The 23,987-nt window shown below is 50.8% G+C and overlaps 1 protein-coding gene across 8 annotated transcripts in view; it reads right to left on the bottom strand.

The window, feature by feature from the left end:
• EPB41L4B (erythrocyte membrane protein band 4.1 like 4B) overlaps positions 1-23,724 on the bottom strand; it is a 135,313-nt gene extending 111,589 nt beyond the window's left edge. For 5 of the 8 annotated variants that reach the window (XM_070459325.1, XM_070459328.1, XM_070459329.1 and 2 more), the window contains exon 1: positions 22,901-23,724. In XM_070459325.1, the coding sequence (XP_070315426.1) occupies positions 22,901-23,200 (300 nt within the window). In that variant the 5' untranslated portion in view covers positions 23,201-23,724. The remainder of the gene's footprint in view (positions 1-22,900) is intronic. The other 3 variants (XM_070459330.1, XM_020885314.2, XM_070459331.1) reach the window with 2 other exon arrangements.
• Positions 23,725-23,987: the final 263 nt, after the last annotated feature.

The following is a 23,987-nucleotide window of genomic DNA, read 5'->3' as shown; positions in this document are numbered from 1 at the left end:
CCGAGGCTGCATACAGAAATACCACCGGAAGACAGGAGGAGATGGGGCAGCAAGACAGTGGCCGTCCACAAGGTAAGGAGAGAGGCCTGACTGCCGGCACCTTGATTCTTGATTCTGGAGACTTCCAGCCTCTAGAACCACGAAGAGATGAATTTCTATTGTTCAAGCCACCGAGACCATGGTGCTTTGTTTACGGCAGCCCAAGCCGAGCAATCCAGGGAGATTCAAGTTAGGACCAATTTTCAATCTGGCTCGAGCAAGCTCCAGAAGCTGGTGAGGGACAGGGAAGCCTGGCGTGCTGCAGTCCATGGGGTCACAAAAAGTGGGACGCAACTCAGCGACCACCACTTTAGCACTTTCAGTGATCACACCAACTGAGGCACAGAATTCCAGGGCTTAATTTACTCAGCTCAGTGCTCATGGAAGATGTTCAAAACAGGTTAATGAGTGGAAAAGCACATAAAACTCTTAACCTTGTCTCTGGTGAGCGTGACTGTTAGGGTCATAAAACTACAACTGAGGCACCATCATCCATGTCCCTGATAGAGGGGTATAAAATAAAGCTGTCTTGTTACAGGTGGCCTTTGATTTTTCATTCTTCTCTCTCTCTTTTTCCTTTGATGAGTCAGTAATCTTAAAAAAGTCTCCTGGAAGAAGAAGGCAGAGAATGACACATTCAGAAGAAGAAATGGAGGGCGTGATGCCTACGGGCACTCCCTGGGTCTGGATTTGCAGGGGTGGCATTGTCAAGATTATTATGAGGTGAGTGGTCTGTGTTTAGTGTGAGCTGTGGTGAGAAGACTCTTGGCTGCAAGTTCACCACACAGAAAGTGAGCCTCTCCTTACCCATGAACTAGGAAAAATGTTCCAATCACAGATGCATTTTTAAAAGCAATAAATAATGAATATCAAACGTGGTAAAAAAAAAAAAGTATGAACTATTAAAAAAAAGTATGTAGTATTATGGAATGTTACTTTAAAGTAGAAGACACAAATAGGAAATTATCTACAGAACACCTAGGCACAAATACAGAGGTATTCCCTGGTGGCTCAGTGGTAAAGAAGCCGCCTGCAATGTAAGAGACTTGGGTTCAATCCCTGGGTCAGGCAGATCCCCTGGAGAAGAGCATGGCAATCCAATCCAGAATTCTTGCCTGGAGAATCCCAAGGACAGAGGAGCCTGGTGGGCTACAGTCCATGGGGGTCACAAAGAATCTGACATGACTTAGTGACTAAACACACACACACACACAAATATAGCCACTCCTCATCATCTCTCATCCATCTGCTATGGATTGGTCATAGCTAACCCCAACATCTCCCAGCTCAACCAGAACTAATTCACCTAGGATGATTTCACACGCAAGAGAAGACCTCAGTGACCGAGGACTTCAAATCTGTGTCAAAAGATTTTTCTCCAAGACTGTCTCTAAACCAGGCATTAAACCTCAACCCTTATACCTTCTCAGGGACCTAGGGAGTTACGATAGGGGCAGGAGGAAAATCTGTACGGGCTCATGCAGGTGCCAGCCACGCCAGCAGGTTCCTGCGGGACAGTGCTCACAAGTGAACTGGGGGCAGTCACCACACAGATCTCGTCAACCGCTGCTCTGTGAGAAGTCAGACCGTGCCATCAGACTTTCCAGTTGCTCAAGCAAGCTACAAAATCGAAACTCCTTTATGTGAAATGTGGAAATTTTTTAAAGCCTTGTACAGACCTTTAGTCTACTTTTTAATTGGAGCATGACACACGCAGACAAAACCGCACAGGTCACATGTGTACAACGCTAGGAGTGATCAGAAGTGACCATGACTAGGCAGCCACCGCCCAGGTCAAAAGACAGAACGGTTCCCAGCTCCTGGAAGTCCCGAGCGTGTCTCCCAATCCCCCTCTCTCCCTCCCTCCCACAGGGGCTGCAGGCTGGCTGCGCCCATCTTGCAGCTCTAGATGCAAACGAAGTGCAGGGTCTGTATTCCGCTACAGCCGCGTGGGGCCCGGGCCCCTCCAATCCACGATCTTGAAGGCTGAGCAAAGGCACACCGGTGGGCCTTGCAGCCCTAAGTGGAAGAGAAATGAGGCCCAAGTGAACGTGCCTTGGTGGATTCACTCACGGCTGAGAAGGACTCGCCAAGGGAGGAGCCCCAGATAAGAAGCCCCAAGTGTGGGTGGAGTGGGAAGGTCAAAGTCACAAAGGGGAGGGTCTGTTCCCCCGAGCAAATGGACAGGGGACAAAAGGACAGGGGAGGTGGCAGGTGCCAGGGGGAGGAAGCCAAAGTTCACAGCCACCAACAAGGCAGAAGGAGAGCGTGCCTGGAGACCCACAGCCAGGGCGACTGGGACCAAATCCCGTGCCCACGAGACTGGCATTTGCCCCAGAGGACGCCAAATGGGCCGGATTCCTGGAAGGGGGAGGAATCAACAAAGATTACCTAGTGTGCCCCGACTTTTAAAACCCTTTTTCAGGGTCCTTATCAATACACGTGAGCTTCCCAGGTGGTGTTAGTGGTAAAGAACCTGCTTGCCAATGCCCAAGATGTAAAAGAGGCAGGTTTGATCCCTGGGTAGGAAAGATCCCCTGGAGAAGGGCATGGCAACCCACTCCAGTATTCCTGCCTGGAGAATCCCATGGACAGAGGAGCCTGGCAGCCTACAGTCCATGGGGTCACAAAGAGTTGGACATGACTGAAGTGCCTCAGCACACACACGCCCCAAAACATGTGAAATAAACAGAAGAGTAAACACCTGTCACTCAGGTTTAACAAGGATCAACATTCAGTGTCCTCTTTACTCTTTCCTCCCCCTTCCCTCCATTAATTTTTGCACACTTTTTTTGCACGGATGGTGGTGGTACATTTGCTTACATTTAAATGTGCAAATCTGAGCTGCTCCATCTTGACAGAGGGAAACTACTGTGTTACCACATTTTGACAGATGGAAACATCTGTGCAACCCATGCCCCGGTACCATTCCGCACATTCTGTCTCCCCAGATCCTGGGTGCCCCTCCTGGGTCAATTTCTGGCCATCCTCACTCCCTAGGAAGCAACACCCATTCTGAATTGATTCTTCTCCAGATTAGTTTTGCCAGTTTTGGAGTGACACAGAAATGGAATCATCCAGAAGGTACTCTTGTACAAGGCTTATTTCCCTCAGCATAATGCCTGTGAAGATGGGTTTTAAAATTCACTTTGGGCCACACTGTATAGACATGTCTTTATCACCTTTCTCACGCTATCTTATGTGGATAAACTATAAAGCTCTGAGATAAACATTTGAGATAAAGATAACCTGCACTGGGATTCAGAGCTGTGATTTTCAATGAATTACTCAAATCCTGCTTTCTTGCCTGGGTCCCGTGTTCCAGATACTGGTTTCTGCACCTTAAATGTGTGATAACCACCACCCCAGAGCTCTGACCTGTGGTGACCTCTGAGAAGCAAGGCTGACCACTGTTTTTTTCCCCCGTCTCTTGCCCTGGCTCTTCCTTCTTAAGCAAGAAAACTGGGTACAAGTGGGTTTGTTGCTCAGTTGCGTCCCACTCTTTGCGACCCCATGGACTGCAGCACACCAGGCTTCCCTGTCCTTTACTGTCTCTCAGAGTTTGCTCAAACTCATGTCCATTGAGTCAGTGATGCCATCCAACCATCTCATCCTCTGTTGTCCCCTTCTCCTCCTGCCTTCAATCTTTCCCAGCATCAGGGTCTTTTCCAATGAGTCGGCGCTTCGCATCAGGTGGCCAACGTATTGGAGCTTCAGTTTCAGCCTTTCCAAGTGAATATTCAGGTAAAGCTGCAGTGTTCTCTGCAAACCCCAAAGACGCATCTTCCCACTAAACGGGCAGCTGCTTGAGGAAAGATGCAATCTTGACTCAGTCTTGTATCCACCTGGCCCCCGGCATGGTTCTGTGCATAGATCAGGCTCTCAATAAACACCCGTGTTTCTTATTCTTCACTCTTCCTTGAAGATGTCAGGCCGCCCAGGATTGGGAGGCGACAGAGCAGAAGGGCGAGTGCTCGGGCCGCCACCCTGCTCCTGGGCACCATGGTGGCAGGAGCCCTGACGCCCGTGCTCGGGGGCTGCGCGGGCTGACAGGGCCCGGAGCCTGGCCGGGAACAAGCTTCCCCCAGCCTACCGCGGGCACCATCTGCGTCTCTCTGTCTCAGCCTCCCAGTGGCCCGGCAGATGTGAGCTGCGTTAAAAGCCTTACCACACTCCTCTCCAGGTGTCTGATCCTACTGGGCCCTCACACTGGCCTCGACTAAAACACAGCCTGGAGTGAATCCAGGCTTTATGGCATCTGGAAGTTTATACCATTTGGAGGTCCTCTTAAAGAAATAAAATGCAAAATAAATAAATAAATAAATACTACATTTGCAAACTTTAAAAAAACCACCAAGGACCCAGCCAGCACAGTATTAAGGCCTCTCTCCACATCACCATTCCAACCCCAGGTTATCAACCCTGCCAACCAGCTTCCCATCAACCCTACTCCTAGATCCAGCCACCAGTCACTGGATTCCATGTCCTCGAACTCCACTGCATCTGCCCCTCTGTCCAGGCCCAACACCACACTAGTTTGGATCCACAATACAGCTAACAGCCTCATGACTGTCCACCTTCAACCAGCCCTGAGCCAAACTCCGAGCGTCCAGTGGTCTCAGCTCCCTTCTCATCAATCACTCTGCTTCATCCCCTCCTGAGCTGCATTCTGCTTCCCAGACGCATCTCCCTCACGTCCTCCTCAATGAGGCTGGTCAGTCCTCTGTCCAGAGTCAAAATCACCCCAGCAACTACATCCCCCAAAGCTCCCCCCAGATGGAAATCGACCTCTCCCTCCAACAAACCCCCACAAGGCTTCAGCTCTCTGGCTCTGATGATATGCCCAAGTCATTCTGCCTGGTACTAAGGTGACCTGAGAAGCAAAATGAGGTGGCAGAGAAAGAGCAAATGCAACGTGCTGGGCTCAGCCATCCCCTCCGCCAAATGAGGATGACGGCACTGCACTGCTGAGTGGTGTGGACCAGATAAGGATTAAGTGAGACGAAGGCTGGGCACACACCTGAAGACCCAGTGTTCTCAGCAGGATATGAGAACCTGGGACCAGCCTTGGCTCTATCAGGAACCATAATCCCCAGTAATAGGCCATCTCACACCACAGTCATTTCAGACCTTCCTCTACCAGGGGCCAGCTGCGCCCCCGGCTGCAAAGATAAGATTTTGCCTTCCTTCCCATGGTGAGGTCCAGATCATCCCAAGTTTTTCTCCAAATATAAGAGGAGGAAAAGTGTAACGATTAAGAACACATTTTCCCCCACATTAAAAAAAAAAAAAAAGAGTATATGGAGTGTGATGGAATTTTTGTTGAAAGAAACTACTTTTTATCCATTATTAGCAAAAAGGTGGTAGGGATACCACCAAAATGTAAATGAAGTGATGATGTCTTACTGGATGTATGATATGACTTTTATTTGGTATTTTTTAATTTATAATTCCTGAAAATTTTAAAATAAAAAGAATGCTTTAAAGTACAGAGCTGGTATGACATGATAATATTTCTTTTTTATAAAACCAGTGTTTTCATTATTCTTCCCTTTTTTGCTTCCTAGTTAAGCAACTAGGCTACTTTGTTCTCAATGCTTCAGGAAAGGTATAACCACCACAGAAAATTAAGATTAAAAAAACAAAGATGCAGATGACAGATGCTGGAGCCACACTTCCCAGGTCCACCACACCCTAGTGGCAAGGCCACAGATGGGACATTAAATTGTTCTGCACATGTTTCCTCATCTGTGCAACAGGGCAGTGGCTCCCTTATAAAGTTTTTGTGAGAATTAACTGAGGAAGTATACACGAAGTGCTCAGAACTATGTCTGGCACTGGAAGAAAAGCTATGACCAATCTAGACAGCATATTAAAAAGCAGAGACATTACTTTGCCAACAAAGGTCCATCTAGTCAAAGCTATGGTTTTTCCAGTAGCCATGTAAGGATGTGAGGGTTGTACCACAAAGAAGACTGAGTGCTGAAGAACTGATGCTTTCAAATTGTGGTTCTGGAGAAGACTCATGAGAGTCCCTTGGACTGCAAGGAGATCAAACCAGTCAATCCTAAAGGAAATCAGTGTTGAATATTCATTGGAAGGACTGATGCTGAAACTAAAGCTCCAATACTTTGGCCACCTGATGTGAAGAACTGACTCAATGGAAAAGATCCTGATGCTGGGAAAGACTGAAGGCAGGAGAAGGGGACAACAGAGGATAAGATGGTTGGAAGGCATCACCTACTGAATGGACATGAGTTTGAGCAGGCTCCGGGAGTTGGTGATGAACAGGGAAGCCTGGAGTGCTGCAATCCATGGCGTTGCAAAGAGTTGGACACAACTTAATGACTGAACAAAAGCGACCACTCCAACTAAGCCAAGAACTTTAACTGCAGAATCCATCCCCCACAACCAATTCTGTCCTGCAGCCCTTAAAAGCGGTATCTCTGGAGGTTTCTGCTGCTGGAGCCACATCACATGTTGTTCTTTTACTGTAGATTAATTCTGTCTTGAATTCTGTTTTTCTCCTTCAAATTCAACTTCGTAGGTTAAACTTACACATGTAATCTCTGAAGATCCAGGTCAAGAGCAGACAGAGCAGACACAAGTAGGACAGCGGAGGCTCCAAAACCATTTATGTGCTGTGTGTGCTCCAGCAGGCTGCTCACCCTCTGTGCCTCGATCTCCTTATACTGTATAATGAGGATGTTAATAGGAACTATCTAACTCATAGGGTTGTGAGAAATCAGTGAGCCAAGCCATGGAAGTACTTAAATCATAATGTAAATGGTCAGTCTACTTTGAAAACATGCTATGTGAAAGCCAGACCCCAAAGGCCACACATTCTATATGACTCCATTTATATGAAATATCTAGAGTTGGCAAATCCACAGAGACAGAAAATGGGTTAGCGGCTGCCAGAGGCTGGGAAGAGGGGAGAATGGAGGATGAATGCTTAATAGGTTCAGGGGTCATGACAAAGCTCTGGACCTAGACTGTGGTAAGGGTTGCCTAACACTGTGAGTGGATGGAATGGTTAAAACTTTATTTGCATTTCACCAAAATAATTAACTTATGTGCAGAGTACATCATGAGAAACGCTGGGCTGGAGGAAGCACAAGCTGGAATCAAGATTGCCGGGAGAAATATCAATAACCTCAGATATGCAGATGACACCACCCTTAAGGCAAAAGTGAAGAAGAACTAAAGAGCCTCTTGATGAAAGTGAAAGAGGAGAGTGAAAAAGTTAGCCTAAAGCTCAATATTCAGAAAACTAAGATCATGGCATCTGGTCCCATCACTTCATGGCAAATAGATGGGAAAACAGTGGTTGACTTTATTTTTCTGGGCTCCAAAATCACTGCAGACAGTGATTGCAGCCATGAAATTAAAAGACACTTACTCCTTGGAAGGAAAGTTATGACCAACCTAGACAGCATATTGAAAAGCAGAGACATTACTTTGTCAACAAAGGTCCATATAGTCAAGGCTATGGTTTTTCCAGTGGTCATGTATGGATGTGACAGTTGGACTGTGAAGAAAGCTGAGCACAGAAGAATTGATGCTTTTGAACTGTGGTGTTGGAGAAGACTCTTGAGAGTCCCTTGGAATGCAAGGAGATGCAACCAGTCCATCCTAAAGAAGATCAGTCCTGGGTGTTCATTGGAAGGACTGATGTTGAAGCTGAAACTCCAGTACTTTGGCCACCTGATGCAAAGAGCTGACTCATTTGAAAAGACCCTGATGCTGGGAAGGATTGGGGACAGGAGGAGAAGGGGACAACAGAGGATGAGATGGTTGGATGGCATCACCGACTCAGTGGACATGAGTTTGAGTACACTCCGGGAGTTGGTGATGGACAGGGAGGCCTGGCGTGCTGCGGTTCATGGGGTCACAAAGAGTCGGACACAACTGAGTGACTCAACTGAACTGAAAATAAAAACTTCCGCAAAACATTAAGTCAATTTATTATTTTTTGTAAGTAATATAAATAATTACAACTATTACTCAAATTACTACATGAACCACTACTATGACATGGGATGTCCTAAGTCCCCCAGAAGGCAAACCATGGGCGGGAACACTATGCAGTACAAACAGGGTGGCGGGCCGGGACAAGCTTCACAGACACGCTGGCCTCTGAGATGGGTCTTGAGAGACAACCGGGCCCTTATGAGATAATCAGCCAAGAAGAAAGGGAGTGAACAGCAAAGGTACAAAGTGTGAGAGTGACAGCCTTGGGGAAGAACTGGGGAGACAGGAACACAAAGTCTGAAAAGGGTTTTACATCCGGTGCCCTCACTTACCGTGGGATGCTGGGCAGAAACCTTGCTGCTGAACTTTCTACAAAACTGGAACGCCCACAGTTGTGTCACAGAGGTGCTACGAGGATTAAATAAAGCCACAAAAGGCGAAGCTTCATCCCAACCTAAAACACTGCACAAACATAAGGGACGTGACTGTGCAGAGGACACGGCTTCTCAAACACGGCGGCACGCGGCATTCCACTGAGGACCGGGCCCTCCCGGGGTAGGGGCTGCGGGTGGAGCAGGGCTCCCTGGCAGAGCCAGGAAGGAAGCAGTGACAGGTGAAGGCTGGAACACAATACACAGCCCGCCTGAGTGGCCAGACCATGGAGATGCCTGGGAAGGGAGTGGGTCCTTTAACCTTGACATCCTTAGCACGCTGACCCTGGGCTACCAAGGCAACGTGAGGGGCCAGGAGATGTGAGTGTGAATCAATTACAATTCCACTTCCCGCCCCAAATGAGCTCCTTAGAGGCAGGGCCCACATTTTTTATCATATTCCTTGCATGGGGCCTTACACACACTAGTTGATCTCTGTTTTTGTATTCTGATCTCATGTTTTGTTGTGTGTGTTGTTTTTAACTTTTTATTTTGTATTGAAGTATAGCTGATTTACAACGCTGTGTTAGTTACAGGGGCACAGCAAAGCGCTTTAGTTATACACACACATATAGCTATTCTTTTTCAGATTCTATTTCCCATACAGGTCATCACAGATATTGAGTAAAGTTCCCTGTGTTATACAGTAGGTCCTTGTTGAGGATCTGTTTTATATAAAGTACTGTGCATATGTTAACCCCAACCTCCTGATTTATCTCGCCCCCCACCTGTACCCATAAGTTTGTTTTCTAAGTTTATGAGTCTCATTCTGCTTTGTAAATAAGATCATTGGTATCACTTTTTACTGTAGTTTTTAACAAAAAATGAAACAGATGGAATAAAGCAGAGCCCGTCAGTGAACAGAATGAACTTCAGCTCTCTCAAAATCTCATCTGTGTGGCAGTGCTCATCCTGTGAAGTGAGTTAATAAGATAAATGACACATAACAGTAATCCAAGTACACGCAATGCTTCTTTTCTCTTCTGAAGACAGCACATAATTTTTGCATTTTTCTTCGGAAGTCTTTTTAATGAAGAGGAGCTCTCGCCATAGCTCTGAGAACAAAGCTAAACTCTTCTGAACTTCAAAGCAAAGCCAGTCAGTCCTGTGTAGAATACTGAAGCATCCCGAATAAATGATTCTGACCTTGGACTGCCTGGTTCCCGCTGAAACATCCCACGTACAGATCCCTTCTTCTCAGCTCCCTCCCTCCAGTCCCCCTGGGACCAGCCTCAGCCTCTCCAGCCCTTGGGCCCCTCCTTGGACTCTGACCCCCACTGTCACTGCTCCCCAGTACAGACTGCAGCTCACTAGGCAGGTGGCTTGGGCCTTGGGCCCCAGCAAACAGGAGCCATCAAAGGACTGGGATGAGCTGCCAGGGAGTGCTGTGGGTTAATAACTAACCCTCATGCACCTTTACAGTGTATCAGGCTTTCCTGGATGAAGCCCACACCTGTTTCACAGGCAGATGCTGGAGCGGGCAGTTTCTTCTGGGCCCTGGGGAGAACCACAGGTTAGTTTGGAAACACGAAGGGGGGACCTCGGAGAGGCGGAAAGGTCTACCGCTGTCATTGGGCCATTGAGAGGAGGAGCCCGGAGGTGCGTGCAGGAAACTACTCTTATTACATGCTAATTACTGCTCATTTGCCACAGGTGAGCAGCAGCTGGCGTAGAGCAGCAGGCGTGCTCCAAGGCAAAGACCTGCCACCCAGAATGACGCTCTGGACCACGTGGCTTTCAAGTGTTTCTTCGGGAGTAAAACCGAGTGGTTCCCACTGCCCTGCCATCCGCCCCGCCTCCTTTCTCTCTGCATGTTCAAGTGCATTGACTTTGCTCCTTAAAATGTCTGCGGGCAACTCTGGCCAGGAGATGGAGAGAAAGGACTCACGGGGGTGGGGGTGGGGAGCAGTGGGGGCTGGGGCGTGTTCCGGAAGAATGAAAGGAACCCAAACAGAAGTAAGATACAGAAAAAGAGAACCTCAAGGTCAAGTGTTGATCACTCACTCGTGTCCGACTCTTTGCAACCCCATGGGCTGTAACCTACCAGGCTCCTCTGTCCAGGCGAGAATACTGGGGTGGGTTGCCATTCCCTTCTCCAGAGGATCTTCCCCACCCAGGGATCAAACCTTGGTCTCCTGCATTGCAGGCAGATTCTTTACTGTCTAAGCCACCAGGGGAGACATTCAAAACTACGGTTATGGAGCTGATGAAGAACCAGAAGAAAAAGATACTCTTTTAATCAAATCTACTGAACACTTCTCAAAGATGAGGAATTTAGAGCTTTTCAAAGAAGCAACATCCAATGAAAGAAAGGATAACTAGGCTCACAGACAGGGGCTGAACAGGGCAGGAATCTTGCAAGCATTATCTTGAGCCTCAGAGCCTTTGAATATGCTGACCTGGCCACCAGGAAAGCTGTTCTCCACTGTCCTCAGAACTCGAAGTTTCCTCTCTGAAATTTTCTGGCTGCCCATCTTTTCCCTCCCAATTCTCCCACCTTAGCCCTTCCTTTAAGCTTATTTGAATTTCCCCAGGGCACTTTTCACACCAGGTGTAATGACTTGTCTCCACTCAAGCTTCCCAAGGACAAGGAACTTGCCTCACTGTTATCTGTGTGCTGAGTCAGATGCTTTAAGTGATGCTTGTATCAACTGTACCTCAGGGGAACCAAATGTTGAGGATGCCATCGAGGAAATCCACAGTGGGAAACTCTAAGACAGATGGCCCAACTCCTTCAACAAATGGGGAAGAAAAGGAGGGGAGAAGGGAAAACTCCAGATGAAGAGCTTTAGCTAAATTGTGGGGCAGAGAAAAAGGAGATAATGTTGGTCAAAGGATACAAACTTTCAGTTATAAGATAAATAAGTTCTGGGATCTAAATGACAGTGTGATGATGCAATAGTTAATTATAATGTAGAGTATACCTGAAATCTGCCAAGATACACACACAAATGGTGACCAGAGAAGTGATGGATATGTTAATTACCTCGATGTGCAGTAACCATTTCACAATGCAGACATATATCAAATCAACATGCTTTACATCTCAAATAAATAGCATTTTTATTTGTCAATTATGCCTCAATAAAGCAAGGGAAAATAAAATTTCAAAAAATTCTTAAAGAGCTTTAGATAGACTATCAACCAAACACATTCAAAGGACCTTGGTGTGACAACCAGGGAGGAAAATTTGAACACTGACCATATATCTGAGACTAAAAGACAACTATTAATTATGTTTAGGTGTTGTGATACTATTGTGAATATTTTTTAGAAAACACAGCCCTTATCTTTTAGATAACTGGGATTTTGTTTTGAAAAATTTTTTTAAAAGAATCGGGAAGGAAGAGATATAAGAATACAAGTGAAAAGAGAGGGGCCACGTTAATAAGTGATGAAGTTAAACAATGGGTACTTAGATTATGTTCGCTATATGATGGGTACTTGGGGTTCTCTCTGCTTTTGACTGCACTTAAAATTTATAAATAAATAAATAATTAATTATTAAAAATGAACAACAACTGGAAGGAAAGTAGGCAGAAGTGAATGACGACTACACATCCCACAACTGCTCACCAGCAGCAACAGACTTCAGCCAATTCACAGCGAAACAGAAGACAGAACGTTCATTTCCACTTAGGGAGGAAAGGCAAGGAGTGTTCTCCCTTGTTCCACTGAGGTGAGCTCAGAAGAGGAAGTGGGTGTGGGAGACAACCTCATCAAGGCCAGCAGGGCAAGGAGCCGAACACAATGAGAAAAATACAACTCAACTAAAAACCAGGCAAATATCACAGAACACAGCATACCAGGACGAAGTACATTCATGGTCCATAAACACAGGCAAAGATCCTCAACTCATCAACAGCTGGGAAAAAGTGAAGACTACAGTGAGTTCCCACTAACTCCCCCAAGACTGGTAAAATAAAACAGAAAAGCTGCCCAACGCCCAGGGCTGAAGAATGGATCAGCAGGCGCTTTTATGTACTGCAGGGACTCTGGAAAACAATTTCATATGATCTTAAAAGGCCCTGCCTGCTCCCTCCCAGCGACGGGTACATACCCAGGAGAGACGCTGGCTTGCAAACGTGCACCAGGAGACCAATTTCAGGAGGTTCAAAGCGCCATTTTTTTCCCTAATAGCTCCAAACTGAAAACATCCCAAATGTCCACCGACAAAGGATAAATATATTCGGGCATATTCATGCAGCACAGCAAGAAGTCCAGCCATCTCATCAATATGGATAAACCTCACAGACACAATATTGAGTGAAAAATCCATTTACTATAAAGTTCACAAACATTAAGGGCGAACAGTCTATCTTTTAGGGAAACACACATATGAGGCAAACTCATCAAAAAAAGGAATGAGACAAACTTCAGGGGTGGGGAGAAGGGAAGGTGATTTGGGAGGAACATGGGTGGGGGATTAACAGCACTGGTGAGACTCTTCGCGCTTAAGCTGGGTGGTAGGTACACAGATATCTGTTACATTACTTAATTTTTTTAGTATGTATTTATTTACTTATTTGGCAGCACGGGTCTTAGTTGCGACACATGGGATTGTCCATCTTCGATGCAGGACATGGGGGATCTTTAGTTGCAGCACGTGGGATCTAGTTTCCCGACCGGGGATGGAACCTGGGCCCCCTGCACTGGGAGTGTGGAGTGTTAGCCACTGGACCACCAGGGAAGTCCCTACTTTTCCTTAAAACCAGATACTCTGTTGTATCTGTATTTCATCATTAAAAGATTTAAATACTGACTGGACACAGGACTTGCCAACACTGAGCAACTCCGACAAAAGGCCAGACAACCCAGGAGAAGGATCCGCATGAAAAGGAAGAGCCCCAATGAGCCAGGATGCTAAGAGTGGCAGAGGGGCGGGTGGGGGACATCCAAGTCTCTGGGGGCGGTGCCATCCGTGAACGGCAGGGCGGAGTTAGGAAGGCTCAGACAAGAAGGGAAGTCCGTAACTGCATCGGTCAACAAACTGCGGCATGTCTGCACACCGGAACAGCATTCGGATGGGCCTTGAAGACAGTGTGCTCAGTGACAGAAGCCAGACACAAAAGGACAAGGACTGCAGGACCCCACTTTCGGGAGGCAGCTGGAGGAGTCAGACTCATAGAGACAGAAAGCGGACTAGAGGCTGTCAGTGGCTGCGGGGAGTGGGAATGGGGAGATGGAGTTTACTGGGCATGGTTTTAGTTTGGGGTGATGAAAATGTTCTGGAGATGAACGGTGGTGATCCTGCATAACAACGTGCACGTACTTTGAAGTGTACACTAAAAATGGTTAAAATGGTACATTTTATGCTACTAACGTATCATCACAATTTTAAAAATCCACATTTCAAAGAAGTTGCAGCTGAGCAGCAAGCTGGAAGGATAAAGGAGAGATGCTACCAGGCCTACCTCAAGCCACTTGAGCACACATAAGACATGACACAGGTGACAACAGCATTCAGGCATGAAGTGGGCATGGAAGGGGCACCCCAGAGCCAGGGGAGGCTGACCCTGCAGGCACCTGAGGAACTGGGCGGTCCACAGCCCCCGGGCGATTCTGCCCCTGGGACCCGGCTCAGCGTCGGGAAGCAAAGTCGCTCCAGATGACCCCGTGGGTGGCACAGGGCCCTGGGGATATCACCCTCCCGTTCACAACTTCTAGAAGGAAATGCTGGGCACTCAGACAACAGTGACACTGGGGGAAAGAACCTACAAAACATGCTGAGAAATGGTAGCCAGAACCCGAATGCCAGAGATGCTGTAAAGCAAAGAGGCTGAGCAAAGACAGGGCAATTTACAGCATGACATTCTAACCTGTCAAATTACAAAGGATTCTGACCTTCCCAGGGAGCTCAGGAAAGCACACCTTTCACGGGCGGCGGGCGAGGGGGAGAGCACTAAAGAATGGGTCAGCAAGCCCAGATTCAATTCTGGCTCCACCCTACTTACAGCTGAGTGGCCTTGAGACCTGCATAAAAGGGATAATAACACCTTCCCAGATGGGAGCAATTAAGGCAAGTAACAGATTCTGCAAGCCTGAGGGGTAGGCAAGCCTAACAGGCAAGATACCAGGTGCTCTGTGTGACAACCTTCAACCCCAAGAGACAGGTAGGAACAGGTATTATTACACACACACAGGTATTATTACACACACACACTTCTTTAAGTAATTCAGAATAAGCCAAAAAGAGGGCACCAAACTGGGTGAAAAGTATGTCTGGAAGGCTTGGATAAGAGGAAAAAAGTTTTTTTAATAAAAAAAAGTATATAAAAGGCTGCACACCATGTTTATAAACATGTATGCAAAAGCACAAAGATTGAAGGGAGCAGTGAAACCAACCAGTTGCTATGCAGCAGGATGGGAATATGTAAAATGTTTCTCTCTGTGATAATTTTAGTGTTGTTCTATTAAACACTTTTTTAAAATGTAGCCTATTTCCAAACTCAGTGTTGAAGAATTATGGGCCTCAAACCAGAAGGCGCTCTGGTTGAAACCACACTCACCCAGTATGACTTATAGGTGTGAATCCCATGCATGGGAACCCCAAGTGGCCTGGAAAGGGGGCCTTGGTTCTGAGGCTCAGGGTCCCCATCAACCCTGGCGCAGGCTCCTCCCAACCCCCCACTCCTCCCAGGCCGGGTCCTGCCGGGTCCTGGCAGACGACCTTCCCCCGACACAAGCCTCCTTTAGCCTGAGGCTAGACTCTGCCTTAATATGTGACACCGGTGGGGTTTTTTAATCAGTCTGCTGGGGCCTGATTCTCCCCTCTCACAAATAAGATATAACAACAGTAACCACCGAAAGAGGTTTGGTGAGGACTCAACAGTCACTTATGCACTTAGCACAGAATCAGTACACTGTGATCCCCTGACTCTTACCAGCTTGAGACCCTCCTCTGTGCTTCAGAGGTTGCTCACTCACTCCTTCAAGAGTTGGGGGCTCAGCCGGCGCTCACAATCATCCCTAATCACAAGGAGTTGGAAGCCCAGCCAGTGGGGTTTCCCGGCTCCCATCCCTGCATCTGCACCTGCCGCTTCATCCACTGCAACGCCTTTTGAGCATCTCTTAACAGCGGAACCTCCTAGGCAAACCTTCTGGACCACTCAGTGTCACTCGGGGCATTGAACCTTCTCCCAATCCAGCTCACGGTTCCAGCACTCACCCCCTCACCACCCCTCGTGGGGTTCCGAGTCATCTCCTGACACTGTCTCCCCGCTTCTAGACTGGAACTCTCTCCCCCGTCCTGCACCCCTCCCAATGCTTCATGCAGGGTAAGTGCACAGCCAGCCTTGGGTGACTGAAGAAAACACGGTGGCCAAACAAAAACATCGTGGGAAACAAAAATAAGCCAGAAATTAAAATCAAGAGGGACTAGTGAGATACATCCATTGTCGAGAGAAGCCGAAAAGGCTGCAGAATGAGATGAGAGGCCCTGGGGCAGAGGAGGCAGCCCTGGGATGCTGCAGGATGACCCACCCACCGATGCCAGCTCAGCGCCAGCTGGGAGCAAGGCCTGAGCTCCCTGGGCAGCTTGAGAGCCTCCCCAAAGCAGGTGTTCAGAATACAAGCCCTCAGATCCAAGGGGAGTCTGTGGCCACATCAACAGGACCTCTAAGCTGCCAGAAAGCAGAGGTGATTGGTGGCGAAGGGCTTCAAGGATGAGGACCCCACTCCTTGCCCAGGCATGAGGTAGCATAAAGCTCAGATGGCCACAGGGAGCTCCCCGCCCCAGCTAAGGATGCCAGGGGCTGGAAAGCAGTGGGGGCTATAACGTAGTGGGGGGAGACGGGTCCTACCCTAAGGAGGCCCAAACTTGGGGTCTAGATCCCTATCCAATTGTGCTGTGGAGGTGGGGAAAGAGACTTTACTGTTATCAACCCATATAAATTCATCATTTTAAATAACACATTCAGAACTAAAAACAAAGAGAAAAGTACAGATGGACACACACACACACACCCCCCACAGTTTTAAAAGTGGTTATCTCTGATGAGATTGTAGATGTTTTTAACTTCTCCTCCATCTCTATATTTTCTAATCTTTCTGCTGCCAACGTGTTCTCCTGTGAAATGCAAGTGGGGGAGGAAAAACACATGCCAACCACCAAAAAAAAAAAAAAACCCACCAAGATGAATCAGCAGCTGACCCTGCCCGCAGGCAGCTGCCATGGGCCCAAGGAGGAAGCCCCAGTGCAAAGAACCAGATTCCTGCAGAAGAAACGCTCTAGGCTGCGTGGAGGAAGCTGGAGACAGGAGTCAGGCCAAGAAGGACAGGACACGGGTTTTGAGGACAAGTTGTGGGCGGAGGATTTCTGCGGTGATGGAGTGGAGTTTTTTTCTAAGCCCCTATGCAAGAATGTAGGAGAAAGGCTATCTCCCCGTATCACCGACCCGACCCCCACCACAATCTTTTGCTATTTCAGAATTAAACAGACCAGTGCCTTCATCCACCACAGCAGTGCACTAGGGACAGAACTTAACGAAGATTACGCACGTGAAAGCTCTTAGCCAGTTAATATTTGTTCTGTCCTGGACTTGCACAGGATCATGTTCCTGATGCTGGAGAGGCTGACAGACACCCCCCCACCCCCGCATATTAACACTGACAATCCGGCAAGTGAGGAACCGGAGTTAGAGAGGGCACCTCTGTCCCACTTGGGATGGTCACCATCCGCCTCTCCTACCCTCTCCCCTTCCCCACCTGCCCTCCTTTGAAAACAAAGGTATGTTTTAAAAATACACAAACCCATGACCCACACAGTCATCCCAGGGCCCCCATGGCCTCATTCGCAGTCCAGGAGGGGTGGGAGCAGGTTAAGCCCTGGAGGGCCGCCTTGAGCCATTACCAGCCCTCAGAAGGAGGAAAAAGCAAGCCGCCTGAAGCCTGGGATAAGGCAGGGTGTTCACGGCAGCGGGGACCTCGGGGGTGGGTGGAGATGAGGAGCTGCCTTCTCATGGGTCTTATGCGGTCCCCCATTTCTTCCCACGCCTGAGAGTGAAGATACCCCTGTCCTCCAAGTTAGACCCCACTACTCACTTCCCCCACACTCAATCAACAGCCCCACCTCCGGGAACGCACCGGCATTCGGCCCCTTCTCCACCCCAGGCCCTCATCACCCCTCACCTGGATTACTTCAACAGCGGAACTGCCTCCAGAGAGGGAATGGTCCCCATTCCCTCTCCCAGCCCAGCCTTCACTCTGGGGTGGCAAAGATGGGCTCCCTAAAGTGCCGGTGTGAGCCTGCCAAACCCCAGCCTGGAGGCTGCTGCCCCCATCCTCACCGTCTGGAGCCCTTTTCAATGCACAGGGCAGCTGCCCTCTGCTCTCACAGTTCAGAGCCTGCGGTTTGCAAAGGGTGTGAAGGGTCCACTGGGTTGCAATTGCACGCCCAAGGTAGCGACTCAAAGTCCAGCTTCCTAGACTAATCAGAAATTCTGGAGGTGGGCTCTGCACAGCTAGCTGAACGAGAGACAAGAAAATCCCAGGTGCACTCTTTGTGTACACTGAAGTTAGAGAACCCTTTTGCTGGAGTTCCCCATTGTTTAGGCAAATACAGAGAACATATCTGGCCCCCTGCCATGATGCTGCGATAGGACTCAGGCCAGCCACCTTACTGCTGATCCTACACATCTCCAAAGGCGAGACCGGTTCCCAAAGATGCACCTGCCACATCCTCACTGAGTGACAAAGGGAGTCAATTTATATCCCCAGGCCTCTGTGTCCCATACATATGATGGGTGCATATGTGTTTTCTAGGGTCCCTTCTAGACATATGATCTTCATGTTGTATCATGTATGTTCTGTTGGGTCTGAGGTTCCAGTCCTGCAGTTCCAAGAACCAGCATTTTTCTTTTTATTCGGGGGTGTAAGTCAGGGGTTGAAAAGTGAAAATGTTAGTAGCTCAGTCTGACTCTTTGCAACCCCATGGGCTATAGCCCACCATGCTCCTCTGTCCACGGGATTCTCCAGGCAGGGACACTAGAGTGGGCTGCCCTTCCCTTCTCCAGGAGATCTTCCGGACCCAGGGATTGAACCTGGGTCTCCTGCACTGTAGATGGATTCCTTACCATCTGAGCCACCAGGGAGTGGGGTGGGGGTGAGGTAGCACTCTTTTCTCATTCAAAGTGAAACTTTTAAAAAGCATCTCTCACTACACCCAGCTTCCAATTTCTAATAAGGGAGAGCCAAGCAACCTTTAGCCTTCCTGGCATTTTTTTTTTTTTTTGCCAAGCCACGCAGCTTATGGGCTCTTAGTTCCCTGACCAGGGATCAAACCCAGGCCCTTGACAGTGAAAGCGCAGAGTTCTAACCACTGGACCACCAGGGATTCCCACCCTTTTTTTTTTTTAATGTTCATTTCTAGAAAATTTCCCAATCCTTTTCACAGGCCAAAGAGGAGGCACAGAGATGTGTGTAAGATGACAGCCTACCAGCAACCCTTCAGCACCCTGCTGCTTCCTAAGGCCTTTTCATAATCCTTCCATTTCAAAGACCAGAAAATTGAGGTTCAAGGATGGCACAGCCAGACTGCACAACTCAAACGTGCACCTTCCCACCCCGAAACCCTCCACGCTTGCCCTGCACCACCCAAGTCCACACGGAGCTCAGAGACAGTGAGAGCAGCTGGGCCAAACCCCCTACTGGCCGAGGAGGCATGCCCTGCAGGGCCGGGAGGGAGTGCTAACCAGCCAGCCACACCCCTCCCGGCTCTCCGCACAGAACTGCTGGAAGCCTGCGCATGCAGGGGAGGGGGGAGACGGGGCTGAGCAGCAGCCGCACGAGCAAAAGCGATGCCAGGGATTTAGTCAACAGAGAGCTAATATGAGTCAACAGCGGGTGCTGCTGCCAAACAGACTAATGGGATCTTCAGCGGCATTAACAGAAGGGAAGAGTCTGGGGCAGGCCGGGGGAGTCCTGCCCTGCTCTGGCCAGACCACACCTGAGGGCTGGGCCTGGCAGGGGGGGCCTCGGAGGGGGACACACCTTCCGAGCCAGCACCCAGGTTTCTGGAGAGGAGCGGCTCTGCGGGGGCACGCTGGTCTGTATTCTGGGCCAAGGCCTCCCCTGGGAGCTGGAATGGCACAGGAAGCCCACTCCAGATTGTGCATTATAGATGGATTTTTTTTTCCCCCCCAAAGATCCTGATGCACAGTAAAGGTTAAGAACACACAGGTGTGCCAGAGAACAAGGCCCACCACCTGGGGAGAGGGGTTCCCGGCTCCATCAGGGGAGCATCACTGGAGAAGACAATTACATCTGCTTCTTCCTTTGTTATATATAACAGCTGGCTGTGGCATGGCCAAGAAGTGGCTGACTCCCTGAAACAACAGGGAGTCTAAAAATGCATACGGGGCACTGGATTTGAGATCCTAGAGCCACAAGCATCAAAGTCTCCAGGAAGTCCTCCCGATTCACCCATCCCCAGTGCCCTATCTGATGATCCTGTGAGCTCAGCATCACTTACAGTAAAAAGACACATGGCTACCTGTATTTCTCAAGGGCCTCAAGGCCACCTCTCATTCACCTTTGGGTCCACAGCCCAGCTGAAAACCAAGGTGCCCCAGCACAATCACACTGAGGGCCTTGTGTTTGAGGCACTTCTGGAACACAGGCATCCTGACTAGGGCTAATAAAACAGCTTATGACAATGCTTAAGCACGGTTAGTATGCTGAGCGAAGAATGCATGACGCTACCACCACCAGAGAGTTTTAATTACAAAAGAGCCATAGTTAGCCTGGCAAGGGTGCTTTGCGCCTGAGCAAGTGACTGGAGACAGAAAATCCAGCTTATGGAGATGGCGGTCAAAGGTAAATCTGGTGTGCCAGGCCACAAAGCCATCCCAGGGCCCAAGAAGCGGTAAAAATTCAGGAATGCAGGAGACGAGAATAATGACCGGTGGGACTAAATCCCAAAAAAGGACAGCATAAAAAGTGAGCCTGGTGAAATGGGGCTGAGAAGGAACACACGAGCTACAGCTTCATGGAGACTGGGCTGCTTGGAGCTCACGCTGTAACTCTGAGAGTTAATTACTGGCCCTGAAACTCTGCAGATGACTGTAGGAGACTGCGTGATGCAGTTTTAACACCGAATAAATCTTTCAGTCAATGAGCTGTGCTCACTGGTGATTCTTCTCCATCTTTCTTCCCCAAGCGAGAGCACAGATGACCAAAGCCAGCATTTGCTCTAGACCTGTCTTTGGGTGGCGTATATACATATATGCATGTCTATATAAATAAAATTAGACGTTCACTAAATAACATCCTAAGGCATCCCATTGGACTTCCCTGGTGATACAGTGGATAAGACTCCGCCTGCCAATGCAAGGAACACAGGTTCAATCCCTGGTCTGGGAAGATCCCACATGCCGCCGAGCAACTAAACCCCTATGCCACAACTACTGAAGCCCCTGCGCCTAGAGCCTGTGCTCCGCAACAAGAGAAGCCACGGCAAGGAGAAGCCGGCACGCTGCAAGTGATGAGGAGCCCCCTCCCCCCACTGCTCTCTCTGCAACTAGATAAAAACCCAAGCAGCAGGGAAGACCCAATGTAACCAAAAACAAGGAAATAAATATAAAAAAAGGGGGGGGGGGATCTGCCATTGTAAGAAAACAGAGTGAATTCTTCTGTCAAGTAGCCTTTAATAAAGTGAAGAAACCTTTAGGATGCAAAACCTGCCTCCCCCACCCTGGGCCAGGGCTCCACCAGCTGAGGTAAGTCAGCCTTCGCATCCCAACCTGTTCATCTGGGTACCTGTTTGGGTCTATTCACCACGCATGCATTTTTACTGGGTTTGCATTTTTCATCTCCGAAACACCACTTAAGCCTGTCGCAGAAACCTGACAGAAGCAATACATTTTATAAGCGAATCATCTTGGGGGAACAGACAAGAAAATCATCAGCAGTGAGCGTTGTCAAAGTTCCCAACCAGAGCATTCCTTTCGCAGATCTGAGATGCAGAACGCGCCACATCCTCTCCACACACCAGCTGCCCGCTCCAGAAGCAACCCACTCACCTCTCCTCCACTCTGCTCGGCCCGCCCCCCTCCCCTTTTTCAAGCCTCCTCTCCCAGCTGAATAAAAAGCTGGAGAGCCCGGTCTTGGAAAAACAGTAACATTTTAATACTATTTTAAAGACAACTGCTCTGAGCATTGGAATGTTGGCTCCTTTTCCGTGAATAAAAAGGCCCCCGAAGGGTATTATCGTAACAAAATGATATTCTATGGAGAGCACCAGGAACCACAAAAATAAAATCGCCATAAACTGAAACTGTCTCAAAATTAAACCTAACACAAGGAAACATTAAACCGCAGGCCAGGCGGGCTCTGATTTTTCCATCTAAAACCCTTACAGGTTCCCAGCCAGTTCTCTCCTGATTTCCAATTTCCCCCACCCGAGAAGGTCTGAATGCTTTCTTTAGATGTCCGGGTATGTTATTCCGCACCCCCCGCCCCCGCTTGAAACCCTCGGGACGATCTGTAACATTCATCTAAAGCTCAACCGTCTCGGTGTCCTCAGTCACACCCAAAGATTCCCAAAGGCAACGTCTGCCGCAACGCCGGGTGCACAGTAGGCGCCCCATTATTGGGCGGATTCGATCTGATCAGATCTGGCCCCTTGGGCTAGAAAGACCCGCTGGGGGCCGGACGCCCTGGCGGGGACAGCAGCGCCAGCGGAGCTCTCCGCTGCAGGGGGCGGGGAGCAACCACCTGTGGGCGGGTGGCCCGGGCTAAGGCCGCGGCGCAGCCGCCCTGGGGTGCCTCCGCGGCTCCACGCACAGACCCGGGGAAAGTCCGGCGCCCCAGGCCCGGGGACACCCGGGGGCCGCCTCCCAGCGGCCCGGAAGGGGGCTCCGCCGCTGCAAAGTTGACCCGATCAGCGAGAGTCGGTTCTCGAGTTAGCTCCCAAGTCGCCCAACCCCCTGTGAGGCAGCGGGCCAGAGGGGCTGTTTAGGATGGGATGAGGGGGTGGGGAGCGCCCAGATGGGGACTGGAGAGAGCAGAAACACTCCCCTGACTCCCTCCCAAACTTGGGGCACCTGTCGACCAGCAGGCGAGGAGGCTTCCCTCCCCTGCCTTCCCACCACGGCCTGGTGGCGAGTCAGTGGGGGCAAGCAGGCTACCCCGGGGCAGCCCCGCCTTGTTTTAACATTCTCTGAACAACAGCCCAGCACCACCAAGGCCGCTGCAGGAACCCCAGGGACCGAAGGGGAACGACAGTCACCCCCAGGGGGCGGGGACTTGACGTGAGGGGGCGCGGGCCAGGGATGGGGCCCCCCGGAAGAGACCAGGATGGGGTGGCCCGAGAGGGAACCAGGACTAGGAGTGCGCGCAGAAGGGGGAGGGGATCCCGGAGAGGTACAAGGGGAGCGCCCCAGAAGGGCGCATCGGGGGAAGGGAACTGCCCCGCGGGCCCCGGGGTGCCAGCGGCCCGGACCGGCTCCGTCACTCACCGGCAGGTCCACGCTCACTTCGGTACCGTCGAGCAGGAAGACGCGGCAGTACAGGGTGGCCTTGGAGGCTCCGGCGGCAGAGATGTGCACGGCCGCGCCGCCCGTGAGCAGGGGCCCGCCGCCGGCCGGGAACACGCTGCCCCCGGGCGCGGCGGGCAGCGTGGAGACAGCGGCGGCCGGGCCCCCCCGCGGGCCCCCGTCGCGCTCGTCCCCCAGCCCGGCGGCCCCGCGCCCTGCCGCGCCCCGCGCGTAGCGCTGCATGGAGCGGCGGCCAAAGGTCCGGCGCAGAAACCGCAGCATCCTGGCTGGGGGCGTCCCCTGCCTCCGCCCCCTGCGCCGCTGCCGCTGCGCCGCCGCCCGGGAGTGCCCCGCGACGCCGTCAGTGCCAGCGCCCGCCCGCGCCTCCTCCCGCCGGCTGCGGCCCGGGGCTCGCTCCCGCCGAGGCCGAGGCCGCGCTCCGGATGCCTGCGGGGCGCGCCGGCCCGGCCAGCACCGACTGCGAGTGGCCGCGGGCGGGAGGGCGCGCTCGGGGCGGCCCGGCCGCCGTCCCGCCGCCGCCTCCGCCGCCACGCGCTCTGCCGGGCCGGCGGCCTGCGCTCGCGACCGAGGGGCCGCTCCCGACGGCCGGCCGCTGGCGGCCCGGGGGTCTGCGGGGGGCGCGGGGGCGGGCTGCCGGCTGCTCCCGCGCCGCGAGCCGGCCGAGGGCCAGCCGGAGCAGAGCGCCTGCGTGCTCCTGGCGCGCTCGCTCCCACTCGCCGCGCCCGGGCCCGAGGAGGCCCCGCCGAGTACCCGCTCCCCAGGCGCCTTTTCCTGCGCCCGCAGCCCCCGCCTCCCACCTGGGAGGCTGCACCTCCAGCCGCCGCTGCCGCCGCCGCCGCCGCCGCCGCCGGGACTGCAGCACGCCCTCCTCCCTCGAGGCTGCGCCGGGTATTTGCAAACCGAGTCTGTGCTGCCCCCTGCCGGCCCGAGCGCCCCCTGCTGCTGTAGGTGTGCTCACGTGTGTACACGTAGGTGAGCACACACGTGTTTCCGGCGCCCCGAGCCCTGAAGACGCCCGAGAGTCTCCCCTTGCCTCGTTTGTAAACCC

This window comes from Odocoileus virginianus, chromosome 31, assembly GCF_023699985.2.
Source record: "Odocoileus virginianus isolate 20LAN1187 ecotype Illinois chromosome 31, Ovbor_1.2, whole genome shotgun sequence".
NCBI classification, from domain to species: domain Eukaryota; kingdom Metazoa; phylum Chordata; class Mammalia; order Artiodactyla; family Cervidae; genus Odocoileus; species Odocoileus virginianus.
The sequence above is the reverse complement of the archived record's forward strand: the minus strand, read 5'-3'. Positions and strand labels throughout refer to the sequence as shown.